At 39.1% G+C, this 14,794-nt stretch overlaps 1 protein-coding gene across 1 annotated transcript; it reads left to right on the forward strand.

Annotated features, from left to right (window-relative positions):
• Window positions 1-12,027: 12,027 nt before the first annotated feature.
• On the forward strand, window positions 12,028-13,009 carry LOC149182017 (uncharacterized). The gene has a single exon (XM_089418457.1). It carries the CDS (start codon window positions 12,107-12,109, stop codon window positions 12,779-12,781), a length of 675 nt encoding a protein of 224 aa, XP_089274583.1. The 5' UTR covers window positions 12,028-12,106; the 3' UTR covers window positions 12,782-13,009.
• The last annotated feature ends 1,785 nt before the right edge of the window (window positions 13,010-14,794 follow it).

Genomic DNA, 14,794 nt, shown 5'->3' on the forward strand with positions numbered 1-14,794 from the left:
TGAAAAATTGTCAAAAATCTATCCCAGGATAGGAGACTAATAAGTTAAATACAAAGTTACATGTCTGAAAAAAAATATATACATGGATAGTCTGATAAAATATAAATACTGTCACGACTCAGAATAAAAAAAAAAAAAATCAGGGCCTAGCTGCCCCATGACGCTGATGATCATCATATGGTCTGTGAAAATACTGGTAGTATTCTTGCCCTCTCTGCTCCTGGATCATCCAATGCCCCCAAGGCTGGAGCGTGACCTCCTTGGATAGTCTGTTGGAAATATGGTTACACTCCTTATAGATGTGTTGACATGTGATAGTGTCAAAATCTTATTTCAGTAGCAAAGTATCATCCAATATATTCTGGAGTGTGTGCACGTGATAGATAGATTGTTGATTAAACCAATTTATGATGAGCTTGGAATCGCCAAAAATATGAATGTGTGTACATTCCTTCTCAAGTGCAAAGTATAACAAATGTCGGAGGAAAATGAGCTTAGCATAATTGTTTGTTCCATCTCCTAGACCCATATGTATTTTGAAAAAATGATTGTCAGCGAAGTGAATTAGCACTCCCCCTCCACAACCATTCTGCTTAGTTGATACATCAAAATATGCCTGTGGCAAGTTTCTATCAATAGTTCCTGCAATAATAGTGCGAGGTGGATGTGGGCGATCATCCTTCAGAATATTGTTATAAATTGAGATAAGATGAGTTGAAGCTTGTATCCATTGAGGAGTGATGCCCTTGAATATGAGCTTGTTTCTATGCAACCATATGCACCAACAAATCAAGAGGGGGAGGTTCCTGATTTTGATGGGTAGCGCGACAGACCACCACAATTGCCAAGCCTCCAAGATATTTGTACCTTGCCATTTGTTGGATAAGTGTAATGATGAAAGAACATGATTCCAGAAAGATGTGGTGATAGTGCAATGAAGAAAAAGATGTTCAATTGATTTTGCATCCTGTCGATAGAGGATGCCTGAGATTGGTCCTTGGAATGAGCACCTCTGTAAGTTATTCCTGGTGGGAGATTTATTAAGAAGGATACACCACATGAATAACTTTTCTCTAGGACATGCCTTCAACTTCGAGAGTGTGCACCACCACCAGTCAATAATAGGGGGCTTATGATTAAAGAAAACAATGGGATAACCTTCCTTTGGAGAATAGGAACCATGTTGTGCATATGCCCAAATGCGCTCATCCTCACTATCTATGGACCGAACATGTGATTCATAGAGAGTGTTAGTGTAGTAGTGCCATTCATTACTCCGGTTACCTGGAATTCCTAATTGTTCAGCAGATTTCCAGGCTTGAGAGAAAATAGTGGAGTTTTCTGGATCGATGATTTGGGAAAGGCGAGATATACGTGAGTTCGAGAGAAAATGTATGAGCTCTGGGGGAAGATGAAAATCATTCCTACATCTAGACCAAGGATCCATGTCAATGCGGACCAAATTGCTAGTTTCAATCTTCCAGGCCAGCCCATCACGAATGTAAGATATAGAGTTCCAAAAACTCCCCAGATAGTTGATATGTTAGATATGTTCCATGAAGGGTGCCTGATCCAATCAAGGAGGTGGAGTGGATTGATATATTTCTGTATGAACACCTCGGTCCACAAATTCTTTAGAGTGAGAACTTATCATCCCATCTTGGCAGTTAATGCTTTTGCAAAGGCATCAAGGTTTTTCACGCCCCATCCTCCCCATTTCTTAGGAAGGGTGATGTGATCACATCTAACCCAAGCATAAGTATGTCCTTCTTCTTTTCCCCTTCCATAAGAATCTACAACACAGTTGTTAAATTCTAGAAAAAATCCCCCCTTGGAATCCTAGCCAAGGACATGCAGTACATTGGTGTTGCTTCCAGAACAAATTTAATAAGAGTGATGCGACATTTCCTAGATAGCCATATATGGTGCCAGATATTCAGTCGCCTTTCAATCTTAGCCACTAGCCATATCCAATCAATTATTTTGTAGTGAATGGGTTTGAGTCAAAATCCAAGGTATTTGGGACCATCATCAAAGGGGAGAACTGGGAAGGGAAATCTCCGATGGGAAAAGTGTGATTCATATTGGGAGCATCGAACAACAATTAGAGTAGATTTTTTTTTTTTTAATTGCACTCCATGCCAGTAGCAAGGCAAAAGGACTTGAGGATAGAAAAGAATATAGATGAGTCACCAATCGATCCATTAAGGAAAATTAGGACATCATCAACAAAAAGCAGGTGAGATATGGTGCATCTATTGGTAATTTTAATACCCTGTAGTCTGCCCAGTCTTCTTTCCTCAGAGATGAGCCGACTCAAACCTTCCATGACTAGCAAAAAAAGAAGGGGAGAGAGTGGACAACCTTTTCTAAGACCTCGCTCAGCATGAAAAAATGGAGAGGCAGAACCATTGATAAGAACACTATAAGAGACATTGGATATGAAGCACATGATCCAGTTAATGAAGGCTATAGGGAAACCCAGATGAGTCAAGAGAATTCTCAAATATAGCCAGCTGGTACGATCAAAAGCCTTTGCTAAGTCAATCTTAAGGATCATACCTTTTAGCCTCTTGATCTTGATAGAATGAAGAACCTCTTGTGCAGTGCCAACAACTTCATGGATTTGACGATGATTAAGGAAGGAAAATTGTTCCGAAGAGATGTGGTCAGATAAAATAGGCTTTAGGCAGTTTGCAATGATTTTGGCAATGATCTTGTATATGCAATTGTAGAGAGAAATAGGCCTAAAGTCATTGAAGGTCTGAGGGGAGTCAGATTTGGGAATAAGGGCGATGAAGGTCGAGTTAAAAGCATCATACATACAGCCACTAACCCGACATTCTTCAATGACCTGAGGCAAATCATTTTGTAGCACTTCAAAGAAGGCTAGATAAAATTCAACTGGCCAACCATCCGCCTAAGGCTCTTGTCTTTCTTAAACAATTTAAGAGTACCTTCCATTTCTCCCATAGATACCAGCTTGATGAGATCCTCTACAGCTTCGTGATTGACAAATCTAGGGAACAATACATCTACTTTGATAATCTCAGCGATAGTAGCTTCCTGAGGTGCCTGAGGGTGTGTACTCGATGAACAATATCATTCTCCAAGTGTCATATCGTATTGATGGAACGACGGGCATTTGCAAAGTGATGGTAAAACTTAGTGTTGTCATCCCCAGATTGTAACCATATGGATAGACTCCTAAGTCTCCAAGTTTCTTCTTCGTCCTTAAGAATTTTGGTCCTCTCTGCTTCAAGGTTTGTGAGGCATTCTTTAGCTTCAACAAAATCAAACCCCCTTTCATCCACTCCTTCCAGATTAGCTAGATCTTGTTCAATATTGTTGAGAATGAGATCATCCCTCGCCCTTTTTACTCTGGACCAATCAATTGTTTTGTGCTTAAGGCAGAGAAGCATTTTACCAAAAAAATCAGTGTGAGACTGCTCGAGAGCAGGGGGGGAGATTTCCAATAATTAGAGACCATTTTGGTGTACTCTTCATCCTTGAGCCAGGTCGAATTAAACTTAAAATGGGATTTTGGCTTTCGAGCTACATGTGCAATCTCAAGGTAGATAAGAGAGTGGTCTGATAATCCTCCCGATCCCACCCATTGCCTATACAGGGAGAGACTTCCAAGAAGAGCTTCTTATTAGGAAATAATCCAGTCTTCTGGCAAGCACAACGTCTCCAATTCTTTTGTTTCACCGGGTAGGGTGTGGCCGAGCCATAAGGATATCAATGAGGAGGTGATCTTCCAATATGAGGCTAATGGAATCAGAAAGTGGATCCCCAAGATTTTGCATGTCACATGGAGAAATTGAGATCTCCCTTGAAGATGATGTTGCCTGCTTGCATATAAGAAAAATTGAGAAGTTTTTCCCAATATGCAGCCCGGTTAATACAGGGACCATAAACGCTAATCAATCTCAGACCCCTCCCAAGATCTGAATAAATTATGTCAGCCCCAATCAAGCCATCACCTCCCCAAATATTAAGTAGTTTGATTGCCCTAGGATTGTAACCAAAAGCAATACCACCAGATCTTCCATGGACATCTAATGCATGAAAATTCTATCTAGATACTACGACATCTAGGGTTGGGATAATCTTATCAACAAGTCTGAGGTTTTCTTGAAGGAAAATGATGTCCACCCTCTCAAGTTCGAGGAGTCTCCGAAAGGCTAGTGTTTTGGCAAGACTAGCCAGTCCGCGACAATTAAAAGAGAGCCACTTCATGGAGAACCTAAGGGAAGGGTGGTCTTGCCTCTAAGAACCCTGTCAATGGAGAGTTGTCTACCCTTGGCTACATCCAAAAAAACTAGGTGCATAGACTTGGACATATAAAAATATCTTCGCTTGGTATATTTAGATGATTTTGGAGGGGGAACAATACCAAGGACACAACAATCACCATATGATGATTTGACCAGGGAGTGAAGGAGATATGGATGGCTCATATGAGAATAATTTGATGCCTCAGATGAGGGAGCAGTAAGCGGGGCGTTAGGGATAACAGGGTGGGTATTAGAGAAGGTGGGCAGAGGGGATACAGAGGGGAAAAATAGAGGGGGATGAACATATGTTGATGATATGATGCAATGAGATAATGATCCAGTAAGATGAGAATCAAAAAAAGAGGGATGAAAATGAGGGAGAGGAGAGGAAACATTACTCAGAGTGAGGCCTATAGCTACCGTGCTAGATATGGTGACACAAGGAGACGAAGGTTGAACAGGTTCAGAGCATGATACATCTGGCTGAGCTTTTGTTCTTGGAGGATGACCGATAGCTTTAGCACACTGCTTGTCCTGAGATCTAGATGGCATATCTGCTGCAATATTATCAGGATAAGGCTCAGATACAGAGTTGGAGGCAAGTAGTGGACATTGCTTATACATGTGTCCAACCTTATGAAATCAAAGACACCTACAATGCACTTCTTCATAACTAAGAATCTAAGGACGAGAGGTGTTCCTCCATTGAATATTCATGTTTTCCTCCAAACCTTCACGAGTATCAATATGGACCACGATACACGCCATAACCATATTACAAGTGACAATATAGGATTTGTCATCGCCCAAAAAGTACCTAAAGTGTTCCCAATGCGCTTGAAGGTGTCCTTAGACCAGAGATGAAGCGGTAGTCTAGGAAGGTGAACCCAGATGGGACCAAACCCCAATTGTTCACGATCCAGGTCGAAAAGAGGGTTCCATCTCTTGAGAAAAACTGGGGCTAGTTTAATGTGCCAGAGTTTAGACAAAACCCAAGAAACATATTTTGGGCGCTAAAAGCAAAGAGCAAACCATCCACACGATAAGGTGACCACCGTGGGTAATTATTCAAGAACTTGTCCCCAAATTTCTAAGATCCATTTCTTAAGTCGGGTCGATTTGTAAGAACGACCCTGAACTCGTCCGACTAGAACTTTATCTACAGTGTTGAGTACATCTCCCATCTATAGACTGTCATCGAGGTTTAATGAGATTTTTTTGTTCCCCTCCTTGATGCACTTGGATTTATTCATAGGCCGGGTGGCTTTACAGGAAGGAGGATTGATGGGGACATCAGAGGATGTGCCCTAGTCTTTGCAAACCCTAGTCTCTTTGCCCAAATCAGGAGGCGACAAGGTAGAGCCCTCGAAGCAACCGGATGAAAGGGGGATAGACGCCCGATGTGGAAAAGAGAGATCAATTTTTGCCAAAGATTGAGTACAATGAGGGCCTAGATCCGGAGGTTTAGAAGGAAATGAAGCCTCATAGGAAGGGATACACGGATGATTCGGTGGGTTAGAGGAAATGGTCGGGGTCCAAACAGGAGGCAATAATCTATAGGGATGTCGGAGAAGGTGGGGAGTAGTCAAAGATAGGCAAGAAGAAAGAGGCATCGAGGCAGCCTGAACACAACAAGGAGGATGATGAAGGACCAACAAACGGTGAAAATTTCTATGTCGGAAAGCTAGGGTAAGGAAAAACGAGCATTGAGAAAACCCTAGGGTCACCCGCCAGAGTAGTAGGGAGTTGCAGAGAGATCGAATTAGTTGAGATATGAAGATGAGGTGGAGAGATTGTCCATATGGGCACAAAATCGTAGGGAACTTCTAAATAGTCCACCAAATCGTCCTCCATCTCATTCAACAGATAGTGATGGGAGATTTGCAGGATATTTAGGCCAGCCAACAGTTGTTGTTGCTTAGAAAAATGTCTACCATTGAGATCCCTAGGTGCTAGTAATCAGGGAGGTGACTAGCGGGTAGCTTCAGTTACCAAAGGCGGTGAGTGAGACCCCTAGTCGAATTTGCAAGAGGAAGGAACCCTGGTCATATGCTACTCCTATTGATGGCTCAATCTACACATTGGTTCAGTGTTGGCCCCTGAACCACTACTCTTATGCACCGTCGCTAAACCTCTTCTCTTCTCTCGCTAGAGCTCCACCATTTCCATGTCCATGTCCAAAGACTTCTGCCCAGTCAATCTCTACCGCTGCTCAAAAAAACATAGTCTGCATAGAAATTATAAATTACTTCAAACACTTCAGTTTTCTTCACCACACTATGCCATTAAAATCCCTAACACGCTTTGCCTTCACCCCTTCAATGAGTACACAAATTCAACCCATCAAAGTGGATTGGGATCCCTTCGACACTGTGGACGTGCAGCGAGATGCTATGACTCAAAACAGAAAAGGTCCTATGCACAAAGGCGGTCAAAGGAGGTCCCGCTAGCTGCTCCCTCGAATCCAGAACCTCACCAGTCGCCAAACCCTTTTGAGAAGCAAGCACGTCACGAAAATCAGCAGTGCCCATAGGATTGACCTCATGGATTGCGTACTACCGTATCATCATACGCCGCTGAGCTCGACAAGCCGTATCTAATGGATCATTTTCTGCAATTCTTTTATCGCACAAGAAAAATGATCAAAAGAACAATATTTCCACTAAGACACTCACTTCCATCAATCTCAGAGGATGGCTCCCTTCACAACTTACACCGTAGCTCTTTCCACATCTCGCAGGTCGGTCTATAATTCTCCAACTAAAGCAGATCTCAGGGGTGAATCACCCCAACCACTGCTGCCTTGGCCAACAGACAGAGGGTGATGGACAAACAAACATTTACAAAACTTTTATTTCCCTCGGCCCAAGAGTGGCCAAGGACTAGGCCCTCACGGGCTCTGATACGATGTTAAATTTCCATAAGGAATTCTATATCATCTTTAATCAAATAATGTTAGAAATAAATATATGAAGTGTTGTCTCAATATAAGGAAAGTGTCTTGGACACACAATCACTTCTCTCAACCCCACACCAATCTAGAAAACAACTCATAACTAATAGGAACAAACTCTTTTATTTAACAAGAAACTTAACTAAAACAAGTAGGAATTACATTTTCCAACAATCAATGGATGGAGTAGCGGCAACCATGAAAATATTCTAGCATCTTTCAATTTAGACCATTTAATCAAAAAAATTAATTAACAAAAAAATTTGAAACATCACATTCTAATAAAAAAACCTAAAAATCACAATTTATAAAAAAAACATTCTTTATTTGAATTTGAAATTTAATTCACAAACTTAATCAGATTTGAATTTTAAAATTCAATTTTCCAATCAAATCAAATTTAATGATGACAACAATCATATCAAAAAGGAAACCTTTACCTGACTTTGAATTCAATTCACCAATGAAATCAAAATTTCGAGTTGAAATTCAATTTACAAAAATCTTATTTCGATTTTAAATCCAATTTATCAATCAAATCAAATTCAGTGATCACAACAAATATAGTAAAATCAAAATTTGGAATTGAAATTTAATCTACAAAAATCATATTTCGATTTTAAATTCAATCTATCAGTCAAGTCAAATTCAGTCATCACGACAAACCTATTAAATTAATAATTTAATGAGTGCAGCGAATATTATAAAGTAATTAATATTTTTAATATCTAAACGAACTTGCGGACACGTCGCCAGCAAATTCCATCCCTGAATTTACGAGGACTACTCGTCAATCACTTGAAATGGACTTTCCATTAACAGAAGTGTTTCCTCCTTCAGAGAAAAGTAGTTGGTGGCAGGGGTTAAATTTGACGGGTAATCTTATCCGTCAAGGAATTTTTTTATGACGTTTTAATTTTTAAACTGCTTATCATATGACTTTTAAAATTTCTTTGTACAAGTTTCATCTAATTTCAAATTGTACAATAAAAGAACAATAATTGTGAAATAATTTTCAAACCAAAAACATAATGTGCATGATTTCTCGGTTGGATACAACGACCCTTTTGGTGGCTCCCCCAACAACCGACTTTGCAGACAAGAAGTTGTGTTCAACCTCATTTCGGACAAAACCCAACAGTCTAATGCTATTTACTGCACAAACCGCTGTTGAAAGTCCAGTCCAATTTTTTACAACAAATACAAAACAAAGCTCAATTTTTTACATAACCCACTACTCAGAATTCAGGTTTAATATCCCACTAAAGACAAATGGATTCAATGCATCAAGCTCTACTGAAATTTCAAACATATAAAAGACTTACTGCGCAAAATTCATGGGTGTAAACCCCTTACTCAGAATTCAATCACAGCAAAATCCTGTGATACCCACTTTCCAATGCAAAACCCAATACTCAAACATTCATTCAATGCGAAACCCAACAGTGAAATATATGGACAGAACTTGGACCGGACTGCACAGAGGGTAGTCAAATTTCAAGTGACTGTTGTAACGGGTGAATTTGTTGATTCTCCCACACTCCTAAATTGAATAGAATGAAGTGCCCACTAAGGAGTGTGGCGGTAGTTAATAGCATAGAACCTTGACAGAAATGCAGGAACATAGAACAAATATTCGGGTTCTGAGATTGAAACAGTAGGAGGGTCAAGGTACTTACCATGCGACCGTCCTCCTTAGGTGTCCACTTTGAACAACGATCACACCAACTCCACCTCGTCTGTGCTCTGTGAACTGGTTTGTTAGGTGCTTTTGTTTCTTTTCCCATGGCGCGTCTACTATCATTCGCTGTGAGCCTGTCATAGTCATCACTATGTTTGCTCTCTTCATCACAGATTCACAAGTGATCGGGATTCGGTGGTAAATTGACGATAAAGCTTTAAGTGATGGATTATTTCCCCGCGGCCGCCACAGGACTCATTAATGGAATCTTGTACATATTAAAGTTTACAGCTGGTAAGTTGGTAATTGGTAACAGTGGTAGGTTTCATTCTAAATGCTCAAACGGTAAATCCGAATGTGAATTGAATGCGAATTGAATGCAAAATCCGAATGTGAATTGAATGCGAATTGAATGCAAAATCCGCAGATCTGATAGCCATCCGATCACTGTACTTTGTCAATAAACGCTAAACTTGCAAGTTGCCTCGGCCGAAGTCTCGAGATTATAAATTTATAAGATTACACTGTTACAGATTCACATCCAAAAAGCTCTGAGTTATAGTAATTATTATTAATATTATAAGTATTTCACAACAAAATCGCCACATCGTCAAGATCCCTGTAGGCTGTGAGGCGATGGCACAATGTGAAATGATGGGCCACTAACACACTGATTAAACCTTGATGTAGAGTGAAATAATGGGCCACTCAACCAGGTACCGATTACTTGAAGCGTGCCATATATATATGTGGGGCTTAAATATCAATTTTAATTTTTCTTAAAATCTTACTTTCAAGTTTACAATACACAAGATACTATCAAAATACGTTCTCTTTCTCGTATATAAATCTAAATAATTAATATATCTATTTCGAGTGCAGTGCTTATGAATTACTTTATCATTAAATATGATAAATATAGTAATTGTTATAGCATGTATTACTTTCTATTTTCTCGTATATAAATATAAATAATTAATATATCTATTTCCAGTGCAGTGCTTATGAATTAAATATATTATTTGTTATATCATGTATGTTTCCACCGGCAGTAAATTCTCAATTGCTTCTTATCAGTTTTTAAAAAAAAATTGATGATATAATACTCGGAGTGTAACGAAATATAATTAAATGGCAACAATAGTTAGATGATAAACAATAAATACATAATATATCAATAATAAAAGTAATAGTAATGACTGCAACGCAGGCGCCGTGGCAAATCATTAAATTCACGCGTTAATGCCATCTTTTCAAGGTACCTTTCCTTTTTTAGGAGGTTTAACACGCTGAAGCAATGGTTGCATTCTGGAATAAAGGTCGGAAGCCTGTAGCAGGTATAAAAAATATATGACGTAAGGTTAAATATATATATAAAAAATTTTTAAATTTTTTTTAATTTTTAAACATGCTCGTCAATGAAAATGAATGGCAAGCGCATGACGTGGAGGTTTAAAACTAAAACGTATTTTACCGGTAAAAATGCAAAATATGGACATACGGCGTCAAATTTAACCCCTGGTTGGTGGTATATGCTTTTCGACGACCATTGGGGCGCGATATATGTGCATTAAAGGCGCAACGTTCATTCATCGGTTGTTAGATCGGAATTACTATTTTCAACATTCCCCTTAAACCGTATAGACCATATTATAGTGGGGAACCCATTGACATAGATTGACTACAGCAGGTTTGAGAGTATAGACCATTTTGTATAGACCATCATAGATTGACTAGATCAGGTTTACTTTCTCAAATCTCATGGATTCTTCTCCTCATTACACAACAACAATATATTGTTGTGTCTCACTATTATGTCTGCAACGCTGTGAATGAGCAGTGGCAATTTGCGTTTCAAATAATAAGTATTCTGTAGTTTATGTACGGAGATTAAAATCAATTAGCAGCTCTATAAACAATCAATTGGATAGGTGTCACTGGACTATAAACAATCAATTAGATAGGTGTTATTGGACTTTGGATTGATTTTAGTATTATTTTATTTTCGAGTAATGTTGGAATTTCAAAATAGATTTATTGGATGGTTTCACACTTCTCCTATTTATTTTCACAATTTCAAAAAAAAAATCTTGAAAGTTTTACAGATTGCTTAATTGTATTTGAAGGGGAAATCATCCAGTGAAAGACAAATTTGCAGGTAGCTTCCTATCCTAAAACCAAACAACCATCATCATGTAATTATAAACGTAGTATGTGACAACATAAAATAGGCATACTTTACTGAGGTAGAGGAATGTCAAAAATACCAGAATCTGGGCAAAAACTTTTCAAGAAATCTTGCAATAACATTGTTTGAATCATATTTTTGATGGTGGAAATGAATTCATCACGATCAAAAACCTCTCAAACATTCAATATCTTGAAGTTTAACAACTGTAAACTAAAATTACAAAAATTCTTATCAAATTTTATCAAAATTCTTATTAAAAAATAAATAAATAAATAAATAAAATCCCATAATTTTAAAAGGAAAAAAGCAATCTAGTTACTGCCATAAAATAACATGGCAGCCTCACGCCAATATTCACTAAAGCATTAAAACATTTTCAATCCATAGTGACTAGGGTTGGTCAACAATGGAGAGAAAATCCACGATGTATCCGAAAATAGTTGGAGGCGAATTCCCCATCACAGCAATACCAGCGCCTAAATCTAAGCGCAGCAGACGGTTGCCAACCCTGATCATCAAAATATTAAAATTTATGATATGTACGAGCGGTAAAATATAATGCAATAGGCGTCTGCCCACCAGCGTCTGGACATTGTAAGGATGATACACAAGTGCGCTTCATCATGGAGTTGGTAAGGTTAGGTGTTTGACTTAATCATCTTTGTGGGCCTAACTGATGAAATGTCACGTCTTTACGGTGACACTTTCAGTTGTAAACACCGCCATGTTCACATCTCGTGTCGGCTGAAGTTGAAAGGAGAAAGTGGAAGCCATGTGGACGTCAAAACTCAAGTTGAGTGGTTGGGGCACGTCAAACTAACAAAGAAGTGGGAATGCACTATGCAAAGACTTTAACAGACAATTCAGGGCTTTAACCATAATTGCGGGAAATTTTTTCGATCTATAAATATGAATCCTTTACTCCTTTCTAGTTCGTGCTGTCGTCTGCTCAAGAGCTAATCTAATTCTGACTGAGCTTAATATCGAAAATAGAATCGATAATGGAGCCCAGCACTAAAGCTCTGTGCCTCCATGTGCTTGTATTGAGTCTGTTTCTCTGCAACATGGAGGCGAGGGAGAGCAGATTCTTTGACAAAGAGCCTGCTTACGACAACCCCGCTGGTGGATCAAATACTGCCGGCTACGGAGAAGGTTACACGAGGAGCGGTGTAGATAATGCTTTCGGAACCGGTTCGGGTAATGGCTATGGTTCCTACCGAGGCGAGGGAAACGGTAATGGGTACGTATATGGCGACAGCGAGGCTTCCCGCACTGGTTCTGGGAGCGAAGCCCGCTATGGAGAAGCCGGGAGCGGGTATCGTTCCGGCTCAGCTAGAGCTGGTGAGTACTATTCAGAAAATTCGGGGGTCGGGAACGACGTAAGTGCCGAATACAAAGAGAGCTCTGCTAAGGGTGCTGGCTCTGGGTACCGCAGCGAAGCTTATGTTTCGGGCGCTGGCTCTGATTGGCATGGCTCTAATGCCGGCTATGGTCAACGTGGTGATCAATACGAGTCGGGTTACGGTGGACGTAAGGAAAGTAATGGTGCATATCGATCAGGTTATGGTGGTGGCTATTTCACCGGTTCCCGTAACGGGAATGGCTACGAAGCGGGCTCTAGCATTGGCAACGCAGAATATGTTCCCGACAATGGTTATTATAAGCAAACTCCTTAAACACATATTCCGGACGTTGGTAATAAGGTCGTCATGTATTTGTGTTTTTATTGAGTATTACTGATAACATGGCAAGGATTCTGTGTGCCAATAGTAGGGAAAAAAATGCTTTTAGAAATTTAAAATTTGGTATTTAGATTTCTATGCTATCTCCTGTATGCTCGTCTCAGTTTCTGATGTCTATGGAAAATCCACATAAATAAATTTAGTTTGTTTTAAATGGATTAAGTTGGAGCCTGTCACGATATAGGTTAGATTTAAAATCGAGCTATTTGTACAACAAAACCCCATTGGAATGACGTGTTCAAACTATTATCATTAGGATTTCGGTTCCTTCAGTTTTCTGTGACGAGCTTTTTTTTCCGAAGAAAAAAACAACGGGTTTATATATATATATACTGACGCATTTTTGTTTCTCAGAAGAAAAAAAACAACTGGTTTATATATATTTTACCATAAACAGTTAATATTAAAAAAATATACATTACATCTAATCAATCAGATGTGAGATAGGAAATCTCCATGTCCAATAACTATAATGCACAAACAAAAACATTTTAAGTGTAAAAGTTCAAAAAAAGTACCAAATCATAAACCTACTGTTATAATGATTATCTGTCTCAGTATGCAGTCAAGTATATTCAAATATTCTGCAAATTGAATAGACATAGACGGGATAAATACTATGGAAGTGGAATGGAGTCATTTTATGCAAGAGTGTTGTACACCAGGAATTGGAAGTGCATTGTGGCAGTGGCCACAGAAAGACCCCTTTTTGACAGAGAATCAACCAGTGTTAGACTCCCTTAATATGTGTTGGAGAGTGATGTACACAAAGGATTGTTTGAGATTGTGTATGTAGTTAAGCCAGCCTTCAAAGTTTGGTGGAGAAAAAACAGTATTCCCCAGTGCAAAGAATTGTTTGAGATCGTGTATGGGGTTAAGTCAGCTTGCTGTATTCCCCAACCTTTTATTTATGAGATTTGAAATCTCCATATATGTAAATAGTGTCCATAGAAAATTCTTTTGCTAACCAAAGTAGACATTATAATAATAATATCTCTGCAGTGCCACCGTGCCAGTGTATTTTGTATTGTTTCCTGTGACATGTCCAAAGCCATGCTCCATAAGGCCATCAAAATAACTAGCATGAAATTGAATGCATGGATGTATATATCGATAACTCAGGTCTTTATCCTTATACGGATTTATATCTTGTGTGCCCATCCAAGTCGCAATGTTGGAGCAAATCTTATGAGTGTTCATGGAAATATGACCAAATATATTTCCGTTCCTGGCTCTCCATAATTCCCAGAAAATGAAAAGAAGGATAAGCTGGTGTATTCTTCCTCTCACGCTCCACCAACACAGACACTGTTCAATTGAGATGTAAATTCTATAGGGAAATTAAAAAAAGAAAAGTCCAACGCCATCCCTCTGATGCAATCAGGCATTCCAGTGGTAGATGTAAATTTGGCTCGAGTTATGACATAGTAAGCACCATCTTGGTCCATGCATATCCTTCTTTTACAGATTTTCCCAAATCAAATTTTTGTCAAGCGTTTTGTCAAGCCACACCAACCAGGTCTATAAGATGATCTTAGTTGGGACCTTCATTCTCCATATGTTCCGAAACCAGCTTTTGTTGTTTAAAGAGAATCCGAAACCAGCTTTTGTTGTTTAAAGAGAATCTGGAGAACATCATGTATTTGTAAGTTTCAACAACCCTACTGTACTTTGCAAAAAGTCCCAACCCATTAAATTTGATCGCCCCTCTCTGTTCTCCACAGACCCCTCCTTCTGAGTTCCATTATATAGTTATCCCAAACCTGCACTGTGTCCGGTCAGCCCGATGTCAGTTGCCTTCTTCCAAACTGAAAACCGCCTTTCTTCTCTGTGACGCACTGAGATGATAAAAAAAGCATGAGCAGAACTGACAAAACGTGTTGAAATTTTATTATATACAAATTATCAACTTTTACTCCATGTTTTTGCGACGACGAGCGCAACAGT

Source organism: Pinus tabuliformis, chromosome 3_2 (genome assembly GCF_031772625.1).
Source record: "Pinus tabuliformis cultivar Carrire ecotype Pingquan chromosome 3_2, CPIR1, whole genome shotgun sequence".
NCBI lineage: Eukaryota > Viridiplantae > Streptophyta > Pinopsida > Pinales > Pinaceae > Pinus > Pinus tabuliformis.